Genomic DNA, 25703 nt, shown 5'->3' on the forward strand with positions numbered 1-25703 from the left:
ATATATAAACATAGAAGATGAAAAATCTCTTAACATCTATTCATACTTACGTTTCATCTCAAACCTGGGTCCCACTTCTGTCAGCTTGATGTTCTTGTGATCCGTTTTCTTGTAGGTGTGATGCCTGCAATAAAGAAAAAGAGTTACTCATATCACTGTTCACCGCAAAGTCTTCATGGCATTTACACCGAGGCAGTCATTTCACACTGACCTGAAAGAGATGAAGTCCTCCTGGTTGGCGAATGTAATGACACGCCTACTGTCCTCCTTCGGCACTGGAAACAGATACTTAAGGATATTTGAAACCTGCATGAGCAAAATTATCAATTAGTTGTATCCAAAAACCAAACAGGTGAGAGGGAATATCAACGGCACGTGCACAAAGCACAGTCCGGCACTCACTCACCCTACTGCCGAGTCGTGAGGAGAAGTTGTGAAAGATGAGGTGGGGGTAGGCCTCCGACATGGTGCCTATGTCTGGGACATCGTGCCTCATCACCACGTTGTACAGCGTGAAGTAAGCCGTGGGTCCGAACGGTAAGTGGCACACCACCAGGCCGTCTGAAAAATATACAGGCACCAAAATAAATAAGTAGTGCAGTCTCCGTACTCACTCTTTTTACTCTGATTATAGCTGCACTCCGTTTAAAATCCCATGCAATCTTGTTTTCCCTTTACTACTCGGATAAATGTCTTTTGGGATGGTTGTCATTAAATTTAGTGCTAACACAACATGCTATTATTACGGTGTTAAGCGGATGTGTTTACCATGGTCGCCATCTTTAATCCATGTGTTAGCAGGCTACTACTGAGGTTGAGGGTAATTAAATTATAGTTCATCCTCTGGGGAGCATGAATGTCCTAAAATGATTCCATGGCAGCCCAAAGACTCGCTTTGGCGTTTTGCTTCCCTCGCTCTCTCCCTCTCATAGAAACTCTCCTGGGCGAGTGTGTGTGACGTATGAGGCGTGTGACAAGCAACCACCCAATGAACATTACAGGCAATATCCCATTCATTAATAAATCAGTCAGGTTGTAAACAATACAAATAAATATATAAAAACCTAATAATTAATTAACTAATAAATTAAATGAATGATTATGATGAAGAGACTGCCTGTTGAATTTAATTTTAACGACGTGAATAATTCGTAAAACGTCATAAACTTCGGAGCGACCATGGCTCACTGGGTTGGCTGGTAACCGCAAGGTCGACAGTTCGATCCTTGACTGGGACGTGTCATGCGTCGAAGTGTCTCTGAGCAAGACACTGAACCCCTAACAGCTCCCCGGGCACCAGTCATAGTCAGCCCACTGCTCCCTATATACCGGGATGGGTCAAATGCAGAGACAAATTTCCCCCTTAACGGGATCAATATAGTAAAATAAGTTAAAAATGAAAATGAAAAAAGAAACTATTTAAAATGACCAATCTGACTTCAAACTATAGTTCACCACCTCAGAGTGTCGCTCAGATTCCAGGATATTCTGATGTGGAATTTCAAAATGAAAGCACCTCTAACATAAGATAAGATAATCCCTCGAAATTTAGATTCGTTTTACTGGAATGATCACGCTGCATTAGAGGGTTTAATTAAACAGTGGAACTATTTTAGAAAATATGAAGCTATGTATCGTATATCGCGGTAAAGCCTAAAAACTTTGCGACATTATCTGTAGGCAATATCGCCAAGAGCTAAATGATTTTTCCGAAGAAATATTACCAATCTGTTTCCCAAGATGGAGCTCTTTTATCAGCATTGACAACAAAGCAGCTGCTTCTTTCACTTGCGCAATTGGACTTTTTCAGTATACTTGAACACACTACATACCCAAAACCTGCTTAGAATGAGTGTGTGGTATAAAACTGGGAGAGAACTTTAGCTTTGTTGGCAGCTGCTTCCTGTGGTTTCAGTAGGACGTATAGTCGCTGCTACACAAACTGAGCTCAGAGCCACGGGGACCAATTTAATGTGAGAAATATGAAAAAACAAACAATAAATTAAATAATTAAAGCTGCGAGCAGTGATGAACGGGCCCTTGCATCCTCCCGCATGTCGGGGGTGCCGGCAGGACTGCGACCTGAGAATGTCCGCGACCGAAGTGTAAACCATATTGTGTAAAAGTCATGTAAATCGGATGCCATTTGTCAGAAAATGCAGATTTCCTTTGGCCTGATGGCGCTGTGAGTATTAGTAACAATGAGCTTGTAGACATCCTCAGGCCATGAGTGGTATCAAGCATGGGAAGTTTGGTACCGTTTGGAACAAGTCCAGCTGAGTTACATCAGCATTTTTGATGGGGAATCACGTAATGTAGCTCCTGCTACGGCTAAGCAATTTGATCAAACGTAAAGCTTTTGATACATTTGAATCACAACAGTGTTAAGATTGTACTGACACAATTTGAAGAGGATCAGACAAAGTTTGTTAAAGTATAGCGCCTGTAAATTGTCCAAAACCATGGGAAAATTCAGACATAAAACAAAATGGCCGACTCCCGGTATGGTTTAGAGCAGGGGTGCCCACACTTTTTCGGCTTGCGAGCTACTTTTAAAATGACCAAGTTAAAACGATCTACCTACATTAAAAATGCTGAATATCTATCATTCACACACACACACACACACACACACACACACACACACACACACACACACACACACACACACACACACACACACACACACACACACACACACACACACACACACACACACACACACACACACACACACACACACACACACACTTTATATTTACAATATATGTTGGCGTACCTTGCATAACTGCATGAACCCTTATGGCACAATACAATTCTGTACATTTTTGGTCATGACCTTACTCTGATGACTTGCACTGAATGAGATTGGCCAGAGTTGCGTAGTCCGGACAGTAGCTGCTGGTATCCGCCTCAAGCAGACTTCAAATGATCATCAGTCATGGTGGAACGGTGTATGGACTTAATGTTCTTCATGTGGGAAAAGGCTGACTCACATAAATGAGTAGAGCCGAATAATGCAGTCAAAAAGGTATCACATTTCCTCATGTTTGGGTACTTTTCCAGAAAACTGTCCATGAGCCCTGGACTTCAGCTGAATGTCAGCTTGCAGTGTCAAAACCTCATCCTCCACTCCAGACGAGTTCAGGTTTTTTTTCAGGTGAAACCGCATTGCAATTTTTGATGAGAATAAATCAACCTCAATATCTTCCCGAAATCTGCAGCACGTAAGTGTAGCAACTGGCTCGAGTAAAGCAAAGTCTTGAAAGCGTTTGTCAAACTCTGACAGACACTTGTCAGTCTGCTCTGTGTAGCGCGCGCTGTCAAGTTACGCACACGCCTCCCGTTGAGTCTCCAGCTCTGACGCGAGGTTTTGGAAGTTTCCCAAATCATGGTGCTACAGCTTTAGCTTCTTTAGGAGAAATAAATTAGAAGGCTAACTAATTAGCTCGCCGGAGTTTTGCGGTTCACCGTGCATACGTAGTGACCCGTGTGTTAGAAAATCAAGTGGCAAATGCCATGCGGACATCTCATTGTTTTGAATGGCATGCGATCTACCCGCACTACCGCCGCGATCGACCAGTCGATCGCAATCGACGTATTGGGCACCCCTGGTTTAGAGCCTGGTCCTAGGAGACTTTTTTAAAAGTCTTTATGGGATACATGCGTCTTCCAAATTTCATACATGTAGGTGAAATGTAGCGATGGGGCTGCTCTTTTGAAAATTTTGTAGGGGGCGCTATGGAGGCAATTCAAACGGCCAAGCCAAAATCACATATAAAATATGTCTTCCCATGACATATGCTTCTTTTTCATGGCAAATGATGCGTTGCCACGGCAACAGTGTTCAACAAAACTCACAATATTCATGATGAAGCATCTTCAATGTCATAAGGCTTTCCTTACTAAATTTAAAACTGATCTGGTCAGCTGGCTAGGAGGAGTAAATAAAAGTATAAGATGTGACATTTCCTTTTGCCAGTAGGTGGCGCTATGAGTTGTTGGCATTGATATATGCAGACTTGAAGTAGCATCATGCATACGTAATTTTTTGGAGATTAAATAATGTACCTTGGAGTTATTGCAACTTTATTGTTCATGCCGAATGAGGCAAAATGGCCACCACGGTTCTTCCATGAAAACTCACGAATTGAATAACTTTTCATCACAAAGGTCTGAAGAGCATCCTAACCAAATTTGAGGTTGATCCCATTCATTCTGTAGGAGGAGTTTGTTAAAGTACAAAGGCTGAAAACTGACAAAAAAGCACAACATGGCAGGTTTACTGTAGTGCCCCCTAGTGGTTGAATGAAATGAAAATATCAGGGTATGTTACAGGATGCGATATGCACATATGCTGCAAATTTGGTGATTTTAGGACAAATGGTTGAGAAGTTATGTGTATTGATATATAAGCCACGCCCCTAAGAAGTGTATTGGTCCATATCTTGTAAACTCAAAAGATATCAAAAATATTTTAATAACTTTTGATGATGTAAATTTGGTAGTAATTGGACTCAGATCGTAGGAGTTTACAAAAATGTTTTTCACAAAATTCAAAATGGCGGATAATCTAAGTAGGCGGAGTTTAGGGGTCTGAGAGGCTTTTTTGTAGAAATAGCAGAGTTGAACATGTGTGTTGAATTTCAAGTAAATCGGACATAAGGGCTGAGGGGCGTCGCAGGTCCATATTCTAGGGAGAGACATTTTTTTTTACACACAAATATGCAACCTATATCAGATGGCTATAATCACCAGGACTGACAAGTGTGCAAAATTTGGTGAGTTTTTGAGTTTTGCAAGTCCCCCAAATATGCGCCCGATGTACTATGTGTGTTCAATTTTCAATAGGGACTTCGCTGCCCGACTTCGCTGCCCGACATTGCCGGTTGCTCGGGCCCTAATAAAAGACTGAGGTAAAACACAGGCGTACCTGGCTGTCCTCTGGTTTCATGCACGATGACGAGGTCTGTGACGTTGTTGGCTTTACAGGCTCTCACCAGCGCGTTGATCTCATGGTTTCCTCTGTTCATGCGCTGGGCTCCAGGGAACATCAGCTTTGCCTCCTGTAACCCCACACACACCCACACATTGTTCTCCGATCTCTTTGGTTGCTCTCGGCTGTCAAGTTTGTGATGAAGAAAAGACAGTTGAAGAGGAAGTTGTTTTGGAAGTCTGCTCTTTACTCCAACACGTTCAGTAGTTTGTGCTTTTTTTCTTCTTCAAATAAGCAGCAGTAACTTGTCCGTTCGAGTCCCACGTTTTCTAGTTTTTTTTTCTATACTAGTTTGGTGTTGTTAAACTACAATTCATCAAGACTTTTTGATGTTTTTTGATTCGTCCTACACCGAGGCATGAGAGAAAAACTAATTTTCCTTCAAGAATTGCAGATAAGAGGAGGTGAGTGATTTACAAATGGCCATTTTGTGGCTGAAGTATTCCATTGCTGATTGGAATGTTAATGTCCCCCAATGCCTTAAACTGGCCAAACATGTTAATGTCCCCCATTGCATGCTGGGATAGGCTTTAGTCCATCTAAGGCTCTAAACAAGAATATGATTGTTAGCCTTCTTGTTGGATTGAAATTATTTTATCATTGATTATATTATTAATCCATTTCATTACCATTTTTGGTCTATCAATAAATACATTTATAAATTAAAAATATCTGGAGTAAATGCTGCATTTTTAGATTTGTCATTTACAGATGACAAAGTAACTTGTAATTTTGTTTTTACGGCTCAATTTAACCACAACAGGCATTCATTTATTATCTTTTTATTACTGTGTACTTTATTGTCCATTATTGTATGTTTGCAGTGGACAGTGTTCAGTCTATTTTTTACAGACATGATAGCAATTAGTTGGTACTGTTCTAATTGAACACAGTCTCCATTTTATTTATAATTAGTTAAAAAAGAAACAGATATTTTTAAAAAAGTACGGTAATGTAGTAGTATATCCTATAGGTCCATCTGCTGTCCTGACTGAGCCATTCATTGCAGACGAACCGGTCTTACCTTGGAAAACATCTTGAGTCTGGAGCTGGGGTCTCTGGATGTGGTGACCATGACTTTAGGATCTTCAACTCCTGCCCATTTATACTCATCGTCCATGTGGGAGCTGACACCTGCGAGGACAAGACCCAAAAAAATCAATATGAACGAACACATTGTTGCAAAAAACAGAAACGGGATGATATCAGACAGGATGCTGTTCATAATAAGAAATAATAACACCCGCCTTCGGCCCCTTCATCTTCGTACTCCAGTAGCTTCTGCAGCTGCAGAGCATCTTTGCGTACCTCGGTTGGAAGGAGACGATTTTCTGCAGAGGGGAAAAAAAGAAAAACAGCTTGTGTTGACACCAGGATTGTTTACGCTGCCGACCAGCAGTCATACCAAAACACAGCAGGATGAAAAATGATAACGCCGTCCCACCTTCAAGGGCGCCCTTCAACTTCTGTTTCTTCTCCTCAATTGTTCGGAGCCGGTCCTCTTGTGCCTTTCTGTACAGGTACTCTCGTCTCAGTCTCACCTCCCGACGAAGCTGCAATGACAACATCACACCAGATCAACTCAAGCGAAGAGATGCAGGCTCTTAATACGCGGTCATTCGTACAGGGAAAGGTGAGCTTGGTTCAGAAACGATGGCGTTTGTGTGATAGCGCGAAATCAATCTAATCAGTCTTTTCACTACGACACCGTGGTTAGAGGTTATAAACACCTTATAAAAAATGTTTTTAAACGCAGTTCTGGGTGTCTTCTTTGTACAAGACTCAAAAATTAGCTGTTTTCGAACTAACTATCGATTTTGTCGAACTTCACAAATCGATCTGTATCAAGATGTGGACCAGACTGTGATGTTTACATTCAATGGCGATATCACGCGTACATGAATGACCAGTAACGTCACATTAATACATAGCTGCACTGCTAATGAAACATTTCATAACACGCTATTAAAACTCCTCATGCCAATATATATCTTTTCTTTTAGTCATTTTTAGACTTACCATGGTGTTTATTTGAAGAGGAACCGGGTAGCAGGCGAGGAGTACTCACATGGAGGTAGAAGGACATGCGTACAAGAGCATCCTTCGTTGGCTGACAGGAGGAGCCAACCAAATCGCTCGATACTGACTTCTTCTTCTTTTATTCTTCCTGGCGGTTGGCAAACAGCTTTCGGGTGCATTACCGCCGCCCACTTATCTGGAGTGTGGACTAAGGACCTACCCTCTCTCTCATCCGACAACAACAAAAAAACAAGAAAGAAAACAAAATAATTAAACGAACAAAAATAAACGAATAAAACAAACAAACACAAAACTATTAGTAATATTAATCTTGTTGACCCTAAATATTCTTGAAGAGGTTTCCTCGCTTTTAGTCCATTATTTAAAACTGCTCTCACTGAATCATACTTCTGACAAAACAATGAAACTTCTTCACAAAATTCACACTTTCCATTATTATGCTTTCCAATAAAAGAGGGCCAAATATCCTTCGAACCAGATTCTTACTTGATACTGTATTCATATTCATTTATTTATTCATTTTTGTATTTATTTATTTGCTGATGCTTGTTGTTATTGCATTATCATTGTTGCTGCTATTTAAAACTGCAAATTCCACCACTGTGGAACAAAGACAGGAATCACTTCTCTTCCTGAGCATAACCACTTTCTGTGGTCAGATTATGCTTATTTTATTATTATTTTTTGGGGGATATTGCTTTTGGTAGGTACGTGTAAAACCTTCAACTAGAACTTCAATCGAGATGTTCCCTTACAGAGTTAAAAAAAACTTGATGCGTACTGTAACTGCTTTCTTTAGTATCAATAGCTGAAACAGATGTTAGAGGCTGTACGACTGCCTGGAATTGTAGTAAAATGTGCTGATATTGTAATAAAGCCATTGGGCGTATCAGGGGTACAACTGAAGTTTCCACATCATTTTAAATCATACATTTGTTTGATTTAAATTTAAAGCATAATACATGTGCAGATTATCCATCTCAATGAGGCAAATGCATGGTGTCGAAGACCTCATTACACAGTGAAACAAAGCAGTATAGGGAATAAGGGAATAAATTGAGACAATTGTGAAGGTGGTGAAATTTCGTCGAATGGCTACTTTTGTATTTTATTGGTAGGAGGTTATACAGTTTACCAGCTCTTTTATTTACCACTAGATGGTACTGCGTGCAGGTGCCTGTGAGCTAATGTATTGGCAGAAAGTGACATGTCCCTGAGCTAAAGCATGAGAGCCTGCTGAGGGTTTGGGTGTAGGCAGAGCTCCACCGACTTTAGCCTAGCGGTGGAGAGGGATAACCCCATCATAAAGCTGGCTGAGGGCTACTTTCACAGATGTAAGTAGAGCTAGTAGATCAGTCTTCAATGGCCATCAATCTTGGCACCTTCTTTAAAGCCACATTAATCATTTAAAAGAATATTAACATTGGATCAAATGACCAATTTGAAAGGTGATGGTCGTAGTGATTAACTACAGAAAAGATCACCAGCTCTGCAGTCGGATCATTGTCTCTGTTTTGTCTGGCCCTCAACCGAGCGCCCATCAACCTCATTTGCAGCCACCAAAGCGCTGATAAACAAGCTGTTCAACACCTGCTCAGCTGCAAACAGCAGACAGACACAGTCAGAGACTATAGCTGGAGAACACAGCGGAGCATTAAACAGCTAAAGAGAAGGGTATTTCCCTCAGGAGCTGGTGGAGACCAAAAACAGAGCTCAAAGAGACGTCAATATGTAGCCTGTAGTCTGTGTCTGGTGGATGAGTGAACAGATTTGCTAACACGACCGCCAGAAAATCGAAAGCGATTCACATGAGAGAAATTCATCTATTCTATATCTATTTACAAAAAAAAACTGTATAATAGGAAAGTGTATAAATATGCTGGTTCAAACATTTAGCATGCAATGACTGTAAACAAACTGTTTAATGCATTTTGATGAACGTGACAGAAGCAGTTGATAATGTGGGAAAACAGCAGACAATTGTTCACAATCATTTGCATGAATGTGCCAAAGCATTTGTAATGAGATAATTGTTTTTATGATGTGCATGATCAACTGGATGATGTGGAGGTTGAATAAGTAGTTTTGAGTTGCTTTTTTTTTTTTTACAGCTTCTTTACAGCTTTTTTTTTATAGCTTCCTGTTGAAAATGATTTGGGCTTTGAAAAACTAAAGAATGAGGTAGACATGTACGTTTCTTTGCCATCCCCCCTGCAGCCTCTGGTGTGGATATCTGGAGGATAATAAAGATAATAAATAATAAAGACTTGAAAGTGCTAAACTCACATGATCTATCTATAATGCAGATTATAGTAAATATGACCAATTCAAATAAGGGGAACATAAAATAAAGTCTCAAATCTGTATTTCGCAGGATTAACAAAACACATTTCTAAAAGGTAAAACACTGTTCTTTTTTCATGCAACAAAAAAGGACAGTGGCAGGAGGAGTTTAAAGGAGAATTCTAACATCATGGACCGCTTGAGTGCAACCGGCCCAACATCTTTGGCCCGATTCCCAAAGTCCACACTCAAGGACTTTAAGGCCCTGTGATGTCAGCGAGTGTTTGGGGTTGTCCCTCTGTCTCTCGTCAAGTGCTTGAGGGCTCTCTCGCACACATTTTGAGCACTTTAATTTAATCTGTAGATTTTGCCTAAGGAATTACCCACAATCCATAGCGTTGTGACATTACAGACTGGGTAAAAAGAAAAGGTAAACCAAGAGGACGGCTAATGGGTGTTCAGCTGAACAACTAATTTACACAGAAAAATTAACATTAAGGGATTTAAGATGGAACATAAAAACACATGAAATCAGAGGAATGCAAGCAGAGACTAAACCAACACCTGGTTTATTCATAAACTACTGTATGTCTTTTAATTTGGCTGATTGAAGAAGTTTTGACAAACGCTAATAAATAGTTTTCTTGATTATCCCCTAATTGGTAAAATCGACAGTGTCAATGAAACACTGAAAGAGTCAATTTTAACACTGATTCAGTGAACATATGGTCCCTATCTACAGAGTGTTAAAGTCACACTGGACATAGTGTTACACTTTTAGAGTCAATTTAACTCTGGTTAGAGTTAATATTTTACACAACACTACACTGAGAAGTGTTACTCAAATTTGACACTATGATGTAAATAACTCTTGTAGTGTTATTTCAATTTGACACTCTGTCTTTTTAAGTGTTGTTGGGATCTAAGGGAGCGTGTTTGGGTTATCAGCATTTAAGAAACTGAATTCTTGACATCAATAGAATTATTAATGTATGTAACAATTATTAATGATTATTAATAACAACGGGGCACCACCCTGCGAACAGGGACCAATAACCAAACGATAAAACTAAGTCTCATAATTAGTAGTCACTCATAATGTCAATAGTCTGCGTATGACTATACATTCAGTGACAGTGAAGGTTTTTAAGTTCGAGCACAGGCCACTACATACAGTTTCATTACACACATATATATATACACAAGTAATCACAGACGACTGCTCCTTAAAGTACAACAGAGTTTATTAAATCAAAATAGTAAATGATCAAATCAATTAATATTGCAACCAACAAACGTTATCATACAATGTTATATGCCTAATACCTAAAGAATGAATAAAATGGATGAGGGTGTATGTCTGTGTGTGTATGTGTGTGTGTGTGTGTGTAAAGGAGAGTCTTTAAGCTACAGCTAAAGACTACAAAGATGGCGGCGTCGAGTGACGCGGGCCAAAAGGGGAGGGGCCTTAAGATACTACAACTAAACTACCACCAGATGGCGGAGTCGAGTGACTCGGACACAAAATGGCGGCGAGACTGCTGTATGTAATCACGTGTGCCGATGCACACGTGTGTTGTGAGGCGATCGTTTGAACGGGGTTTCCCCCAGGGGCAGAGATAGGAGCTGTGTGTGTTAGGGGAGAGGCAAGAAAGAGAGCAAAGGTGGGGGTCATGAATCAACCTTCTGCGTGCGGTCCGCGTTGTAGTGAGAATGGGGATCACTGGCCGTATCGTCAGTGGTGTATAAAGTACTCAAAAGCCATACTTGAGTAAAAGTAAAGATACCTTACTGGAAAACTACTCTAGTAAAAGTAAAAAGTCACCTATTAGAATACTACTTGAGTAAAAGTCTTAAAGTATCTGATATTTATTGTACTTAAGTACAAAAGTACTTAAGTACAAAAGTAATTTTGTGATATTAAATGTACATCATAACCTGAACATTGAAGTACAAGTAAATGCTGTTAATAAAAAAGCAAAGGGTCAGAATTTTGAGAATTATGAAGTTTATTCTTTTAAGTGCTGTGGCCACCATGACCAAGGACAAGGAGCTGTGTTGACAATAATTGGGTTGGCTGTGATCCATCCAGGAGCAACAATGTTCAACATAATATATTGTACATAAGTATACTTTTGCATCTACTATGAACGTATCATCATAATTCTCTGAAAAGCAATATGACACTGAAGGAGTTGTAACAGTGCGTTTATAAGTCTGCTCATTCCGACTAGAGGATGTAGAGGGCAAATGCATAATATTATGTTCAGCAAAAAATATCCACTTGATGCATCAGGTCAGTGTTTAGAGAAAGGACACCTGCCTTGTAAACTCCTATGGGCCTGATTTGAACACAATAGGCAAAGGTTTTGCTCAAGCTGAATCTGCAATTGGGCGACTGCTACCATCATAACTCCATCTGATCATCCACAACATGACTCAAATATCAAAACATGATCAATGCTAAAGCAGCAGCGAAAGTAACAACCCAGTCATTACTTGAAACTGAAAAATGTCATCTGTTCATCTTCAAAAGAAGTTGGTTTTCAAAATTGCGAGAATTCAGTCTCGCTCTTCTTGGGCTGAAGACTAGTCCTGCGATGCTAAATAGCCTTTCACAGGCCGCTGAGGCAGGTAGAGGTGTGTTCAGCGTCACACACAGCTTGCGCACAGCTGCGAAGGATTTCACTAATGCTAACGCTAATGCTAACGCTAATGCTAACGCTAATGCTGCGCTCTCTCGGCTCCCGTCAATCCTATGGTGTCACAACTGTCAACACTTCCTCAGCTCACTAACTCGCTAGCGATCCACTGGTGTTGGTCTTCGTCACCACCGTAGTTTGTTGCGGGAGTAGCAGGTGCTTCCATTTCTGCTTCCATCATGAAATCAGTCATCGTAGAGTGGAATTATACTCAGGTAGTCGCCCGCGCTTATAGCATGTAGCATCCTGGGAATCAAAACACTGCAGCTTTGAGAGCACTTGTTTGCAATTGCGCATTAACGTGACGAACCAATGATTTAACTTGCAAGCTAGGACCACTGATTCACCAAACCTGCTTGCATGCAGTCTGTGTTCCACCACAGTCACCGACGCTGATCTCATGATTCATTTTTTTCTAAAGATAGATTTGATTTTGCAGCGAGTAACGAAAGTTTCAGGGGAAATGTATCGGAGTAAAAGTACCGGTTTTCTTTGCAAAATGTAGTGAAGTAAAAGTAAAAGTAAACAGAAATATAAGTAGTAAAGTAAAGTACAGATACCCCAAAAAACTACTTAAGTATGTTGTGAGAAAAACCTATCTCCCACACTCAGAGCGGATTTAAGAGGACAACGAAAGCTCTCAAGAGGCGTTTAGTTATATCAAAAGCAATAGGTTTATTATCAACAGAGTTATGCAGCCCCGCAATTCAACATGCATGGGTTTCTAATAGCTTCACTCTCAATCGAGATCCGCCATAAGAACAACGCTTGAACAGAGCAGCGCAGTAATTCATATAGGTCCCTCTTATGGAAGCCCATTGGTCAAAATCAAAGAAGCAGGCGGAGCTTGTTTGTACAAGTAAGCCACCTGGTAGGAGCCTGGACAAATCCGTCCACACTGGCCCGTCCCAGAAGGCGTAGTCATCTGTCAGTGTGTTATGAAATGTTGTCGACTGCGGGGGGGGGGGGGGACTGGTTTAATACAGCCCGAGGCTGTTGGGCCTACCCTAAGATGGCGGCACTGCCCTTGTGACGCAGTTAAGCCAGTAAACTTCCACTGCTTCTCCCTCGCCCTACCGTCTCATATGAGTATTGCCTGAGTAACTATTAAAGCTAAAACTATTAAAGCTGCTATAAGCTATTTTATCCATACTAACTGCGAAACAGTAGAAGGTGTAAAATATTACACCTTAGAAGAAATAAGATTGCCTAGCATTTTATCAATAAGTACAGTAACAAAGTATTTCTACTTCGTTACTATACACCACTGCGTATCGTACACAAAGTACCGCTGTCGGTAGAACTGCCAGCAGTTATGTACGATAGCCGAGGTTCCACACTTCACTCACAGAGCTGATTTAATGAGGAGAGAATACCACACGAAGTGTAATAAAACAAATGAAAATAAATCAAAATAAATCCCAAGCAAACAGTCATAGCAGTTAATACACAATGCAACGGAGCTTCTCTGGCCCGCGAGGAGTTGCGCAATATCTCGATATCACGCGATAGTAACTTAAACACACAAAACACGGGAATAGCAACATATAAATGAATGACCTGAATTAAACTTACGTTAATTTAAGCTAAGCTACGCCCAGATACCATGAACCTTACTTGTCGATGCTTAGTTGCAACGGAAAAGTGTTCGTGGGGAAGTTGTCCTTTTTCCTCGTCAGGAAGGGGGGCAGGGGGAGCTTGCTGGTCGGCGCGGCTGTGCAGCTGGCGTCGGGCCGTCGTGGCGTGGGCTCGCTCTGGAGCGAAACGCAGACGTGATCTATCCTCGCTGCAGGGAGGACAGTTAACTTCGGATGAGATGGCGTCTCTGCGCGTCTTACCGGGAATCATCGGTGAAGGATTGAGGCTTAGTCGTCTTTCCTCCTGCCGGTATATGTGCACAAAAGAAAAAGAAGCGGAGACGGGTCGTGGAAGGGATTCGTCTCAGCGGGGTAAGGGAGCCTTACTCAAAGTGGAGCACTGTCTGTTTCGTCCAGCGAAATGGCTCGTGACCTGTCAGGGTTTGAGGAGGGGAGAAGGCCGTTGCTTCCTCGTGGCCTGCGTGGCCAGCGTCGCGCTGGCGGGGAAAGCTGGATCTTCTGTGGCCTGGACGGGGGTCCGAGCGAAGAGAGCGTTGTGTGCTCCCTGTTCGACGGAGGTCGAAGGGAAAAAGCAAGGTGTGATCTGCAGGCAGTTTTGTTGGACAGTGGTCCTGGGGTCTCTTGGCCTTCGGCCAATTAGATTGCAGCGGTGCATTCAGGTGACTTCAGCAACCATAGTTTTTTTTGGGGGGGGGGGAATTCACACCCTAGTGTGAAATTCCTTCAGAGGAGGTTTGCTCTCATCAAACTACAAATCAGGATGAAACCTTTGCTTGAAAAAGGAAAGCCCTGATTCTCTTTGTTCACAGCACATGTTGAAACCATATGGTCAGACCCCAACAGTGTTAATCAGAATTAACTCTAATGAAGTTACTCTTCATGAGTGTTGGACCTACTTGACACTAAGTGTTGATTAAGAAATTACTCCAAATACAGTGTTGATTTTTAACTGACTCCTGCCAGTGTTAAAACATATTTACTCTTGTATTTACTCCCTTAGTGTAATTCTTACCCAACACCTTATTTTCAATTTACTCCTTTTTAACTCTTCAACAGAACACTTTTAAGAGTTTTGCATTTTCTACTTTACCATGTCAGCTAACACTTCAAACAATAAAACTAAAAATGTTTGCAGGGGAAAAAACAACAAACAACATTATATCCATATCTTAATAACAATTTATTAAAAATAAAAAACATTTAGTTTGCATACAATTTTTCATTATCAGTTTAGAGATGCATGTGTAACTCCCATTTGTGCTACATTGTGCAACAATTAAACTTCACTTTCAGTTTCAAAGATGGAAAAAAACATTGTTCTTAAAAGACATGGTATATTTAGAATAGTACAATCTTAACAATGTCTGTAAACACTGACATGTGTGTTTACAGTGCATTTAGAGGATACACACATCCGAGTACAAGTCCTTTTCACCGTAGAACAAAGTGCGCTATCATCTGCAATCTACCAAGCAATTCAAACAAAAATCTGATTGGCCACTGAAAGAGTTGGGATGTTATTTTGGCTTTAAATATTCTGATTATCTGCTGCCTCCAGACATTGTACTGCTGCTGGGAAAACTGGGAAAAACTAAAATCATCGGGTTGTAATTTTTTATTTTAAATACTAATTCTGTAACTATATGTTATATCAAATTTGACTGCAGTTCGATTTAATATTGGACTTTTGATGTGCCACAGATAGTCTACCAGCAGGTGTTGGAAATACATTTTTAAAGGAGAGATTCAGATTTCTACCTTTATTTCAATGTATCTGCTCATGGTGTAAATCTAACTGCACTCAAATTTGGTATTAAAACATATAGTTGCAGATACAATATTTTAAAGTGACAGCCCTCATGACTCTATTGTAAAGGTCTTGGTTGGAATTCATTAGTATCTTGGCAGATGATAGAAAGTTGTCTCTAAGTTGAATAACAATAACTCTATTTTAACCACAGTAAATGCAGAAAAATCATCCTTAGGAAAACACAAATGACTGAAGTCTTGCATGGCAAAATTTGTATCATCATATTGAACAGCCAAATCTGATCTGAGAGACAAAGTTCTGAGTTGAGTACAGCCCTAAAATAAATATATATTTTTCCCACAAGCGTAGAAGAACATATGTGCTTGAAGAAGAGATATCTAAATTACCTCAGAGCTTCAGTCACCTTTCGTCCGGTTGTGTTCCTTGACATTATGGTCTCCACCAGGTTTCTTGGCCAACGCATAGTTTTCCAACTGTGAAACGATGATTTTTGTTTTAATCAACATGATGGTATCTGTAAAAACAGCAAAAGTTAAATGGCATTATGACCTACAACAAAATTCATTCTGAGACACTTAAGTTAAATGTAACACGAACTGGCTTTAGTCAAACACATTAAAGACAGCAATATATAACGCTCACGTTACTTTGAAAAGTGCTTATTCAGTTTAACAGACAGAAAATAAACTATTCAATTAAACTAATTGGCTTTAAAGTTAATCCTATGAGGGCCCATGCACTCAAAGGGAAGGTTTGATAATATAACAACTCCCCACACACGCAGTATTTGCTATTTTCCTGTCATCTATGGACATTGAAAACAATACAACACTGTCAGTCCTCCACATTGACCTCTCTTGCCCACATTGTGGAGTTTGATGTTAGCTAGTTAGCCTAGCTAACTTAATGTACGAGCACATTTGAGCTAACGTTAGCTTAAAACTCGGTCAGGTTAGCCCTCTGCTATTCGGTATTTCAAGACACAAAAACAACTGGAGTGTATGTTGAACAACAATATTAAGTTATTCAAATTATTATTTTCTGCTGAAATGCCAAAATTTGGTTTCATAATTGATTTAGAGAAGATGGCCGCACGGTGAAACTCCTGATCCGTTTGAAAGGAGAAGGAGGGGGGCGAGCTTACCAGAGTACAGAGTTCTTTCCAGAGTACACTTGTCACAGTGAACAATGACATCAACACTGGGGGGCGTTTTACTCTTGCTGTTGTTGTAATAACTCTGAAATAGTCAATGCACTTTGACACTGTATATTATACACTGAAAAGTTTAACTCTGATTATTTTCACCAACACTGGCCGATAAATTGGTAGTAATTACTCTTGCCGTTGTAATAACTCTGAAAGAGTCCATATACTTTGACAATGCATATTTGACACTGGGGAATTTACTGTGTAAGAGTAAAATCAGGCAGTAAAATAAAAAACCCACAATTGACCACATTTGATCATCGTCAAGGTAACGTGTCAAAGTGCCGTCCCATTCGTAATTCAACTATTTCAAGCCCCTCAAACTCACTGCTGACGTCAGTGACGTCCCCGAGGGTTCAGGGTTTAAGGCCTTAGAGGGGGGACTTTGGGGATTGGGTTTTAGAGCAGCCTGATGACATCACCTGAGCAGAGCTCTGGCTGATCCACAGTATGAGGTCACAGCATGATGAGGAGGAAGATGTCCTGGCTTCATTTCAGCTATACTTCTCTTTTTGCAGAAATGCACAGAATCATCCAAACCACGGCGTTTTCTTTTTGTTTTAAGACAAGAAATGATCTTTATGAAGAAATAAGTTTGTATTTATTGGACAAACCAAACATAGGCAAACTCACACAGTGTAAAGATGCAGGTGAAAAATAAATGAAGGGTTTCATTCCAAAATACTACACATCCATTTGGAAACCAAAACACCTGAAAATACATATCCATCGTCGGTACTCCGGAGAGCAGATGTTTCCCTCCCGTGTTGGATCTTTCTTGGTTCAATCATTTTATCGCATTTCAATGATATTTATGGACATTTTTCCATATTTCCACATTCCCTATGTATCATTTTGGAACAAAGCTCTTCAGATATAAAGGATATTATTTATATACTTTATAAATTATTTTCTTGCTGTACATTTAAGTCTCATGCTTTGCTTGAAACTGCACTTTCAGCATTTATCCTCAATCACATGATAAAACAAAGAAAAAAACAAAACAAAAGGAAGCGCACACAGTATTCAGGATCAATGCTGAGTAGTTTCAACTTTGGAATATCAAACAATTTCTTTGTACAACACGTATGAATGTATGAAATATACACATTGTTATTTTCTATTAGATGCAACAATGCTTCACTTGTTTGAAAAAAAAGGTGGTGGTTTACGGAAGATACCGTTTGTTGTTCATATCACCACGTATGTATTTAAACGCAGTGGAAGTGAACCATTAGTGTTTATTGGAGATATGAACAGCACAAACTCAGTTTCAGCATAAATTCACGCAAACTAAATCCTGACGTTTCGCAACAAAACAAAACGGAAGCAATAAATAACAAGGATAAAACAGGGACATCTTGCAGAGAAATATTAACACGACTTCATAACACTCCCTTAGACATGTTGCTGTCAGAGGAGAATCAAAGGAAAAGAAAAGACAAACAGATGTCCTGATTCACTTCAATCTGAGAAAAGGATTCAGAGATGACGGAGACTCCGTTTTCACCGATAAAAGGCGAGCGAACGCTTTACCATAGGAAAACTTAAAAAATGGTTCACGAGGACGGCGGAACGTCATTCCCTCAGTCGGAGCTAAACCTCTGTTAAGGCAGTTGCAGAAAACATTTGTGTGTCGCCCTCAGGGTGAAGCAGAGAAAAAGGGGGCCGGTAGGTTCGCTTGTCAACTGTTGATTTGTGCCAATGGGACAGGAGAGTAACTTATACAAGTTATATTAACCATTCATGAAATAACCGGCGAGGACATGCGGCTTTAAATGAGGCCTATCAAGATAATCACGTTATCTACTTATCGTACAATATATGGACATGACCTCGATCATTTTTTAATTATCGACTTATTGTACGATATATGAACATGACCTCAACTATTTTAACGTTAACTTATTGAATGATATATGGACATGACCTCGGTAATTTTTGCTGACCTCGATATTGCCCGTCAGTTTCACACAGACTATGTCCACAATAAGCCGACTAATAGAGAACACCATTACACTTTTTTAGTGGAAACTGGTAATGCCAGGATCAGATTACACAATATTTGTTTCTTTCAAGGTGGTCACGGTCACATTAGACAATCAGAGTCATACATTCTTGCTGTGACTTGGCCAAGAGCCACAGCAGACTATAGCACACAGACTGACTCACTGTCCCAACATCATGGATCTACTTAGGAGTTTTCAAACCAGGCAAAAATAAATATTTTTTCAGGACACGGTAAGGCGTCCGTGATGCTGAATTTTGTCTTCCACTTTGACACACTACAAGGGAAGAGGAGTGCAACTGTCACATCTAATGCTTTCAAATGTAGCCGGCTTAGTGTGGACGTACTCCAAGAGTGAAGAAGGGAAAGTCATTTCCTTTGTTGTCGATGGCCAAAATTCTCAACTCAATCTAAATTGTTCCTCAGAGACATGAGACCAAATCTGCCATTGAGCACTTGAGCCAAAAAAAAGAAAAGACAGAACAAGATGGAGTCTCTAAGGAGTCACTCATCACTTTAAGCATGCTCTCCAATATTACACCAAACAAACTAATTCAGAACAAAACAGTGACCCTATTTACAGTAGCGGAGTGGGAGTGGATCAGATGTAGAGTGTATCAAATCAAAGACAAAATGTTCAGCCAACATATTCAAACGTGTCAAAGTACAAAGAGCCAATCTGTGGCTATACCGATCATCAACATTTTTAATTTATGTACGCGTGGGTCTCCCCGCCGTTTGCTGTCGGCTGGAGTGGAAGTGACCGCGGTAGTGCAGATGGGGAACGCAATCAGAAGGTACCAGAGTCCTTAGTGATTTTACCTGGGTGTTGTCGGTAGCCTTGCGTATTGCTTGGAGATGCTTTATGCTCTTACAAGTCAAGGAACCAGGAGTTTGTTTTTTATAGTTCTTCATAATCCCCGTCATCTCGTTTGATCAACGCTGCTCCTCCGCCCAGAAAGTCCTCCAACTCATCCACTTCTGTTTTCTTGGTCCGGGACTTCTTCTTCTTTTTTTCTTTCTCGTCTCCCGCTTCGTCTTTTTCCTTTTTCTTGAGTTTGTGTTTCTTCTTGTTCTTTTCGTCTTCCTAAAAACCGAAGAACACAAGTTATTGTGTTGACACTGCTGTCTTTTAGATGCGTTACAACTTACAGTGTGTACATAACAACAATAACTTTACCTCTTTGCTTTTCTTCTTCTTTTTCTTCTCTTTCTTGTCTTTGAAGGAGTGTTTGATTTCTTTGTCTGAAAGAGGAACAGATACACCCATTGGTTTGTGGACTGTGGTTTTGAAGACTTGAGTTTCGTGTTTTAGCCGTTGCTAAAAGTGTCTACAATCTGCGTTTGAAGGATACATTCAGGATCTCAAACTGATTCAGCAGCGAAAACAGGTTAGAAAGATAAAGATATAAGCTAAATTTGCAGATCACAGAGTAAAAGTGAACCACTACATCACCTGGTGATCAGCTATCAGCAGCTATTGCCAACTTTTGTTTTTGTTGAATAAAGAATCAATTTCGAATTGAGAAGATGATTCTGAAGCGAGAATCTCGACACCGCACCAGCGAAATAAAATCGTGAGATTCCCAAGGACTGCCATGTGATATACTGACTCAACAAAGCAGATATAATGTTAAGTCACTCATCAGAATAACAGCTTATTTGTGGATACTAGTGTGGACTCTAATCAAAACGTCACTTCAGAGTTAGAAAGGCACGTGCACAGATACTTCATGACTTGCCTTCCTGCTCCTCGCTGCTGTCCTTGGCGGCGGGAGCCTCTTCTTGGATGCCGAGGCCAAACAGGTCGGTGATGTCCTTGTGTTTGAAGGAGATCACGGTGGGCTTCAGGAGTTCTGGCACCTTGGCTTGCACGTCCTCGTCAGAGAGGTCGGATAGAAGCTCGTCTCTGACCGGAAATATGGCCTGGGAAGAAAAAGGGTCAGTTGAAAAATGAACCACCGCATGAAGAAATGTTTTGATTTTTACAAAAACTACAAAATAAAAGTTCAGGTTTTCTGCAGTAAAAAAAGAGGGCCGCGAACCGAGTCAACTTCAATCTACTCGACTTTACCTTTGTTATCTTCGGTGTGTCCGACGCTTCAGACTCGAAGTCGGGGTCATCCATGACATACGAGAGCATCTGCTGGGCCGCAGGGGCCTCGGGGTCTGTATCGGAGTCCTCTGCTCTTGGTGGGCTTCCCTTCTTCTTGCCCTGGTGTCGGGGCAGCTGCTCTGCTGCTGGGGTTAGAGTGAGGGAGATGGGTGCTGCGCTCTGGTCTCTGAGCTCTGGAGCTTTAGATGCCACCTTTGGTTTTGTGATGTGGATCACAGGCCTGAAATAGGGCGACATGGAACATGCACTGTATACATTTTTTATCTTTCACTCCATGTTTTTCTGGAGGCTCTATTTGCGATGCCACTGGGATCTTTAGCTGCAGCGAACATTGAAGATTCTTCGAAAAGTCACAGAAGCCACAGGATCTCCACGGCTACATTGAAGTGATTCACGGCTCAGGCCATGTATTTTCTATTGCAATATATTAAGGTTCACAGAACATCCAGTCAAAAAGAAAAAAAAGAGAACTGTTTCTGTTAGTAACCACGATGATGTGTTTTTGTGGGCACAATAATTCTCTGAACACGTTAGCCAGCAAGTTCTGTTGGCTTTGTTGTTGCTGTTTGTTGGTTGTTTTTGAACGATGGCTGATTAAAATAGGAGGTTCTCTGAATATGTGCAGCCACTCTTTCTTCGGGACTGTGAGTGTTACTTGAGAAACATTAACCAAAGGGAAAATAACTGTATTATTATTAAGATGTAGAAACCAAGCATGCATGGTAAAGACAAAATGGGGGAGTAGAAATCTTGAGATGCCTACAACTATCCTACAGAAAAAAAACTAGTACTCCAGCACTGGCAACAGCTGCTACACTGCAAAGCAACCAGGGATGCACCGATCCCGGATATAGGTCTGATTCTCAAATAGCTGGATTGGGTATCAGTGACAATTGGCTGATCTGGTATCGGATACTATTATTTGAATAAATAACTACCGTATTCAGTGCATTTATATCTGTTTTGTTTTTCTGATCTTGTTTTTTTTTTTTTAACACCAGGGATGAAAACGATAGCTCAAACAGTCAAGGTATCGGTAACGGCAATCTCACTCTGACCTCTGTGTACCTGTGCAACCATGTGCCGCTATGTCATCAACTGTTGAATAACTTCAGGTTTTATGCTTATTTATTCACAGTTTGAAAACATAACCAATGTTTCCATTTGGTGAGAGGCTTTAAAAGAAAAAAACAAAACAAGCAAATGATCAAATCTTGCAGCACCCTTCGCCTGTTCTCAAGGCACAGCAGAGAGCCGCAGCACCGACTTTGGGGAAATATGCCATCAACTAAAATAAGTTGAATTCCTTCATTGATCTAGGTAGTGAAATTCCATCAACACAACTTTGGATTCATTGTATTTACATTTTGAATGTTCCCTTTAAATGCAGAGCCAATATATTGCTGATATCATCTTATTTGGACTTCTCTTTGGTGATGGTACTCATGGCATTAACTGCTGCAACACAATCGGTGGCTTTGTATTTATATAAGATGTGGCTCGAAAATATTGATCCCCTGGTTGGTTAACTTTTACTATGACGGCTCTGCTCTTACTCAGCCACATTTGCTCTACTTCAACCCTTAATAACCACAACATATATCCACGTCATTGTGAGAAAGGACTTACGCTTTCAGCTCAGGTTCACTGTCCAAGTCTTGGTTCTGTGTGACGGCGGGGGGCGCTGGACCCCCCTCATCCTCGTCACTGGTCAGAGTGATATCTTTGCTGGGGGGCAGAGTCTTCGGTTGGGGAAGGCTGGGCTCCGTGTCGTCGGGATCCAGCTCATCCAGGAAACCAGACACCATGGGGTTGCCTCTGTCCTCGTCGTCACTGGGACAGACACGAGACAGGAAAAAGGTATTTTTCTAACCTTTACTCATTGAGAGAGGAGGGTCTTCTATTGTGAGCTACAAATAAACAGCCTGGTGTTTGATACCAGGGGCCGGTTGCACAGAGACACTTCAGGCTTCAAGGTATTTTCTGCATTGAGAGAGATTCTACAGTGGTAAAATACTAGTTTCCATGGAGAGCGGTTGTTGGTATTGCCAGGCCATTGAGCCACAACACTGGTTGTTATATTTTCATGGTTGCAGACTAGCTGGATGTTGATTGGATGTTGAATTTTTTTTCCTATTAACAAACTTATAAGGTTCTTTTTTAAACTAAACAGTTGACCAGTGGACATGAAATACGTTGTCTATTACTGACTGGAAAGATCAAAACCGTAGTGCAATCATCAATTGCAAAGGGGCGTCTTTCACTGGTCCCCGTACACATGTGTGTAAATCAAAGTCACAAATTACAGGTCCTCTCCCGTTAAATGGCGGCATTTTGTCACCTCCCTGGCAGCAAGCCCATGCCTCATGCAGCCATTGTCCAAATTTAGTGTAAAATCAATTGCTCATCGTTAAGCGTATCCAATGGGTTCTCCCGGTCTCGGAACACTCTTCTGGATGCGTTCATTGCTTTAATTTATTGACATAAACTCAGCCATGTTGTAGTTAAGATTTTTTGTGCAACAGTTTGACTAACTTTATGGGATTTCTTAAGTATAAGACCAAGATAAGGAGAAAACCTTTAAATATTCAAGTGAAAACTTTAAGGAACGCTTAAGATGACTTAAGGGTGTTTTGTGCCACTGATTATATTTTAAGGGAATGTAAATTTAAACTTTTCAGAAAATCTTAACTTAGGGTGTTTTGTGCATTTTGTATTGTAAATCTCGTCACATCAAAACTAAAAACCCATGTTGAGGCTATTCAAAAAACTGTATGGAAAAAAAGGAATGTAGAACACTGAAACATACTCAAATCGTCTGAAAGGATTAAGAAGCTAACTGAAAATGACACAAAAGCCTTGTCTCACCTGTCGCTGTCCACAGCCGGTGCAGGCTGAGGCACCTTGATCTTGGAGGGCAGGCTGTCCTCCAGGAAGCTTCTATCCAGCCTCTCATCTGGCACAAAGTCGTCCACACTCTGAACCTTAGCAGGACACACAGGTGCGGCTGGGTCGTCTGAGGAAAACAGAGACCAATAACTGTAAAATAAAGAAATTGTGTTTTGCTAATAACACAATGAAACGATGACATTCCAACACCAGCCAGTGCTGTGATAATTTTTAAATTGGTAAGTTTCAGACAAGAGGATGACAGTATCAACAAAGGTTGCAGACAGTGTGCATGTAGCTACAGAGGAGACGGTGTGCGAGTCTTTTACTGCTCCGGTAATCTTTAGAGAAGACTCACCTGGCGCAGAAGCAGGAGCCTCAGCGGCAGGAGGTGAACCAAACCAGCGGGACATGAAGCCGCGTTTCTGGAGGGCGGACACTCCTGATGCGGCCGAGGCCTGAACGTGTTCGGGCGACTCGGCCGGTGGCTTCGACTCAACAGTGGGGGGACTTGCTGCGCTGACGGCTGTCGACTGAGGCGGAGGGGAGGCGGCGGACACGGACGGCAACTGCGGGAGCACTTGGGAGGGAACCGGGGGCTGAGGGGTGCTGGGGCTGGAGCTGCCCGTGGAGGCCCCACTGGGAGGGACGACGGGGGACTGGGAGCCCGAGTCCGGACTCTGACCGTTAGCCGGACCAGGAGAGCCGAAGCCCTTACTGCGAGACTCCAAGTTCTCCAGGAAACTGCAGGAATCACAACGGGGCTGGTTAACAAAGTATGATTCACCTGCAACAATATCTGAGGCTATTAAGACAGCGCAGAGACTGTAGAGTGTAAATGCTGCTCTTGTAAAGTCAACAGGAATATTTCAATTGTCTTGACGATGTTCTGTTCTTTAAGCTGGTTAATCACTCAAGAAAACCCATTTAAGTTAGAAGCTTGGATACGAACACAATTTCACAAATCTATTTATCATTTGCACTGAAAAACAGATTACTGATTATTCCTTTTACGAGAAATTAGCAATAAACTGAGATGGAACTTGTCTTTGTTAAAACATTTCACAGATTCAGCAACAGCTGCTCAGACAAATGTGGATATGTCCTTCTTAAAATGTAAGTTAAGAGTTTTGTGTCTTCTGACAACAAATAATTAAAATGAATGGACATGTGCAAAAACTTTTTTTCAAATTTCTGGTGCACACAAGAAAGTATCAGGTGCACAAAGTATACCACTTAGGGCCATTGTAGGTAAAAAAATAAAATTGTGAGCCGGGGCATAGAGGGTAATATTTTTTCTCTTTGCATATGCAAAGAGAAAAAAGCAAATAATGGAGTGCAAAACCGTGGTAATGCCAGCCGCCTGAATTTTGTTGCTCCAAAAGTGTTAGCAAGTAAAGTAGTAGTAGTAAAGTAAAGTTATTATGGTAAGGTCCTGAAAGATACATATACATTTTCTTTCATGTTCTTTCTGGTATTACATGAACAGATTTAAACACCAATGTTGTAGAAGTTACAGGAAAGTAGAGACGAACAAATTAGATCTTTGACTGTAGGCGTGTGTCGTATTTCAGCACAGCTGACACTAAAACCCAAACATTGAGAATTGTATTTTAAATATGAGCTTTAAAATGTATCATTCTGGTGTATTCTGAGAAGAAAATTAAGTGATAAGACAATATTTACTTGAAGCAAAAAAAAAATTTATTATTCAGTTATTAGTATTTCAGCTGCAGTTGAACAGCTGGCTAGCTAGCTTTTTTTTTTCAATCAATATTATTGACCTTTATTTAGACAAAATCCATTAAGGCCGAGGACTAGTTTTCAAAATGTTTAGTCATATAACACAGATAGAACACAGTAGCGAGACCCATCGCCTATACCAGGGGTCGGCAACCTGTTCTATCCAAAGAGCAATTTTGCCCTATTTTCCACCAAATAAAATTTGTCTGGAGCCGCAAAAGCTATTTGATATCACAGCTTCTAAAGTTGTACATATATAGTTATATTATATATACAAAAACTAGTTTGTTGTATTTATGAAAATATAGAACAAGAATACTCTTGACATGTTTTTGCAATTTTACCTGATA

At 40.8% G+C, this 25703-nt stretch overlaps 2 protein-coding genes across 4 annotated transcripts in view; both read right to left on the reverse strand.

Annotated features, from left to right (window-relative positions):
- The window catches only part of imp4 (IMP U3 small nucleolar ribonucleoprotein 4), a gene marked incomplete at its 3' end in the record, with an annotated part of 21496 nt that extends 14419 nt beyond the window's left edge, over window positions 1-7077 (reverse strand). The window contains exons 1-8 of the mRNA XM_079269782.1: window positions 7016-7077; window positions 6441-6549; window positions 6244-6327; window positions 6021-6130; window positions 4934-5066; window positions 407-561; window positions 212-306; window positions 51-124 (exon numbers count right to left, since the gene is read on the reverse strand). Of these exons, the coding sequence (XP_079125908.1) occupies window positions 51-124; window positions 212-306; window positions 407-561; window positions 4934-5066; window positions 6021-6130; window positions 6244-6327; window positions 6441-6549; window positions 7016-7018 (763 nt within the window). The 5' untranslated portion in view covers window positions 7019-7077. The remainder of the gene's footprint in view (window positions 1-50; window positions 125-211; window positions 307-406; window positions 562-4933; window positions 5067-6020; window positions 6131-6243; window positions 6328-6440; window positions 6550-7015) is intronic.
- Window positions 7078-14954: 7877 nt separating this feature from the next.
- Window positions 14955-25703, reverse strand: part of rabl6b (RAB, member RAS oncogene family-like 6b) — a 34043-nt gene continuing 23294 nt past the window's right edge. The window contains exons 11-18 of one of the 3 annotated variants that reach the window (XR_013772069.1): window positions 23969-24354; window positions 23590-23737; window positions 22351-22554; window positions 20680-20941; window positions 20348-20531; window positions 19786-19850; window positions 19428-19692; window positions 14955-15904 (exon numbers count right to left, since the gene is read on the reverse strand). Coding sequence is in view for 2 of the 3 variants with exons in the window: in XM_079270329.1 (XP_079126455.1) it covers window positions 19507-19692; window positions 19786-19850; window positions 20348-20531; window positions 20680-20941; window positions 22351-22554; window positions 23590-23737; window positions 23969-24354 (1435 nt within the window). In the remaining variant the exon portion in view is untranslated. Of the gene's footprint in view, window positions 15905-17130; window positions 19693-19785; window positions 19851-20347; window positions 20532-20679; window positions 20942-22350; window positions 22555-23589; window positions 23738-23968; window positions 24355-25703 lie in introns of those variants that run through there. The other 2 variants (XM_079270329.1, XM_079270330.1) reach the window with 2 other exon arrangements.

This window comes from Melanostigma gelatinosum (genome assembly GCF_949748355.1).
Source record: "Melanostigma gelatinosum genome assembly, chromosome: 6".
Classification (NCBI taxonomy): domain Eukaryota; kingdom Metazoa; phylum Chordata; class Actinopteri; order Perciformes; family Zoarcidae; genus Melanostigma; species Melanostigma gelatinosum.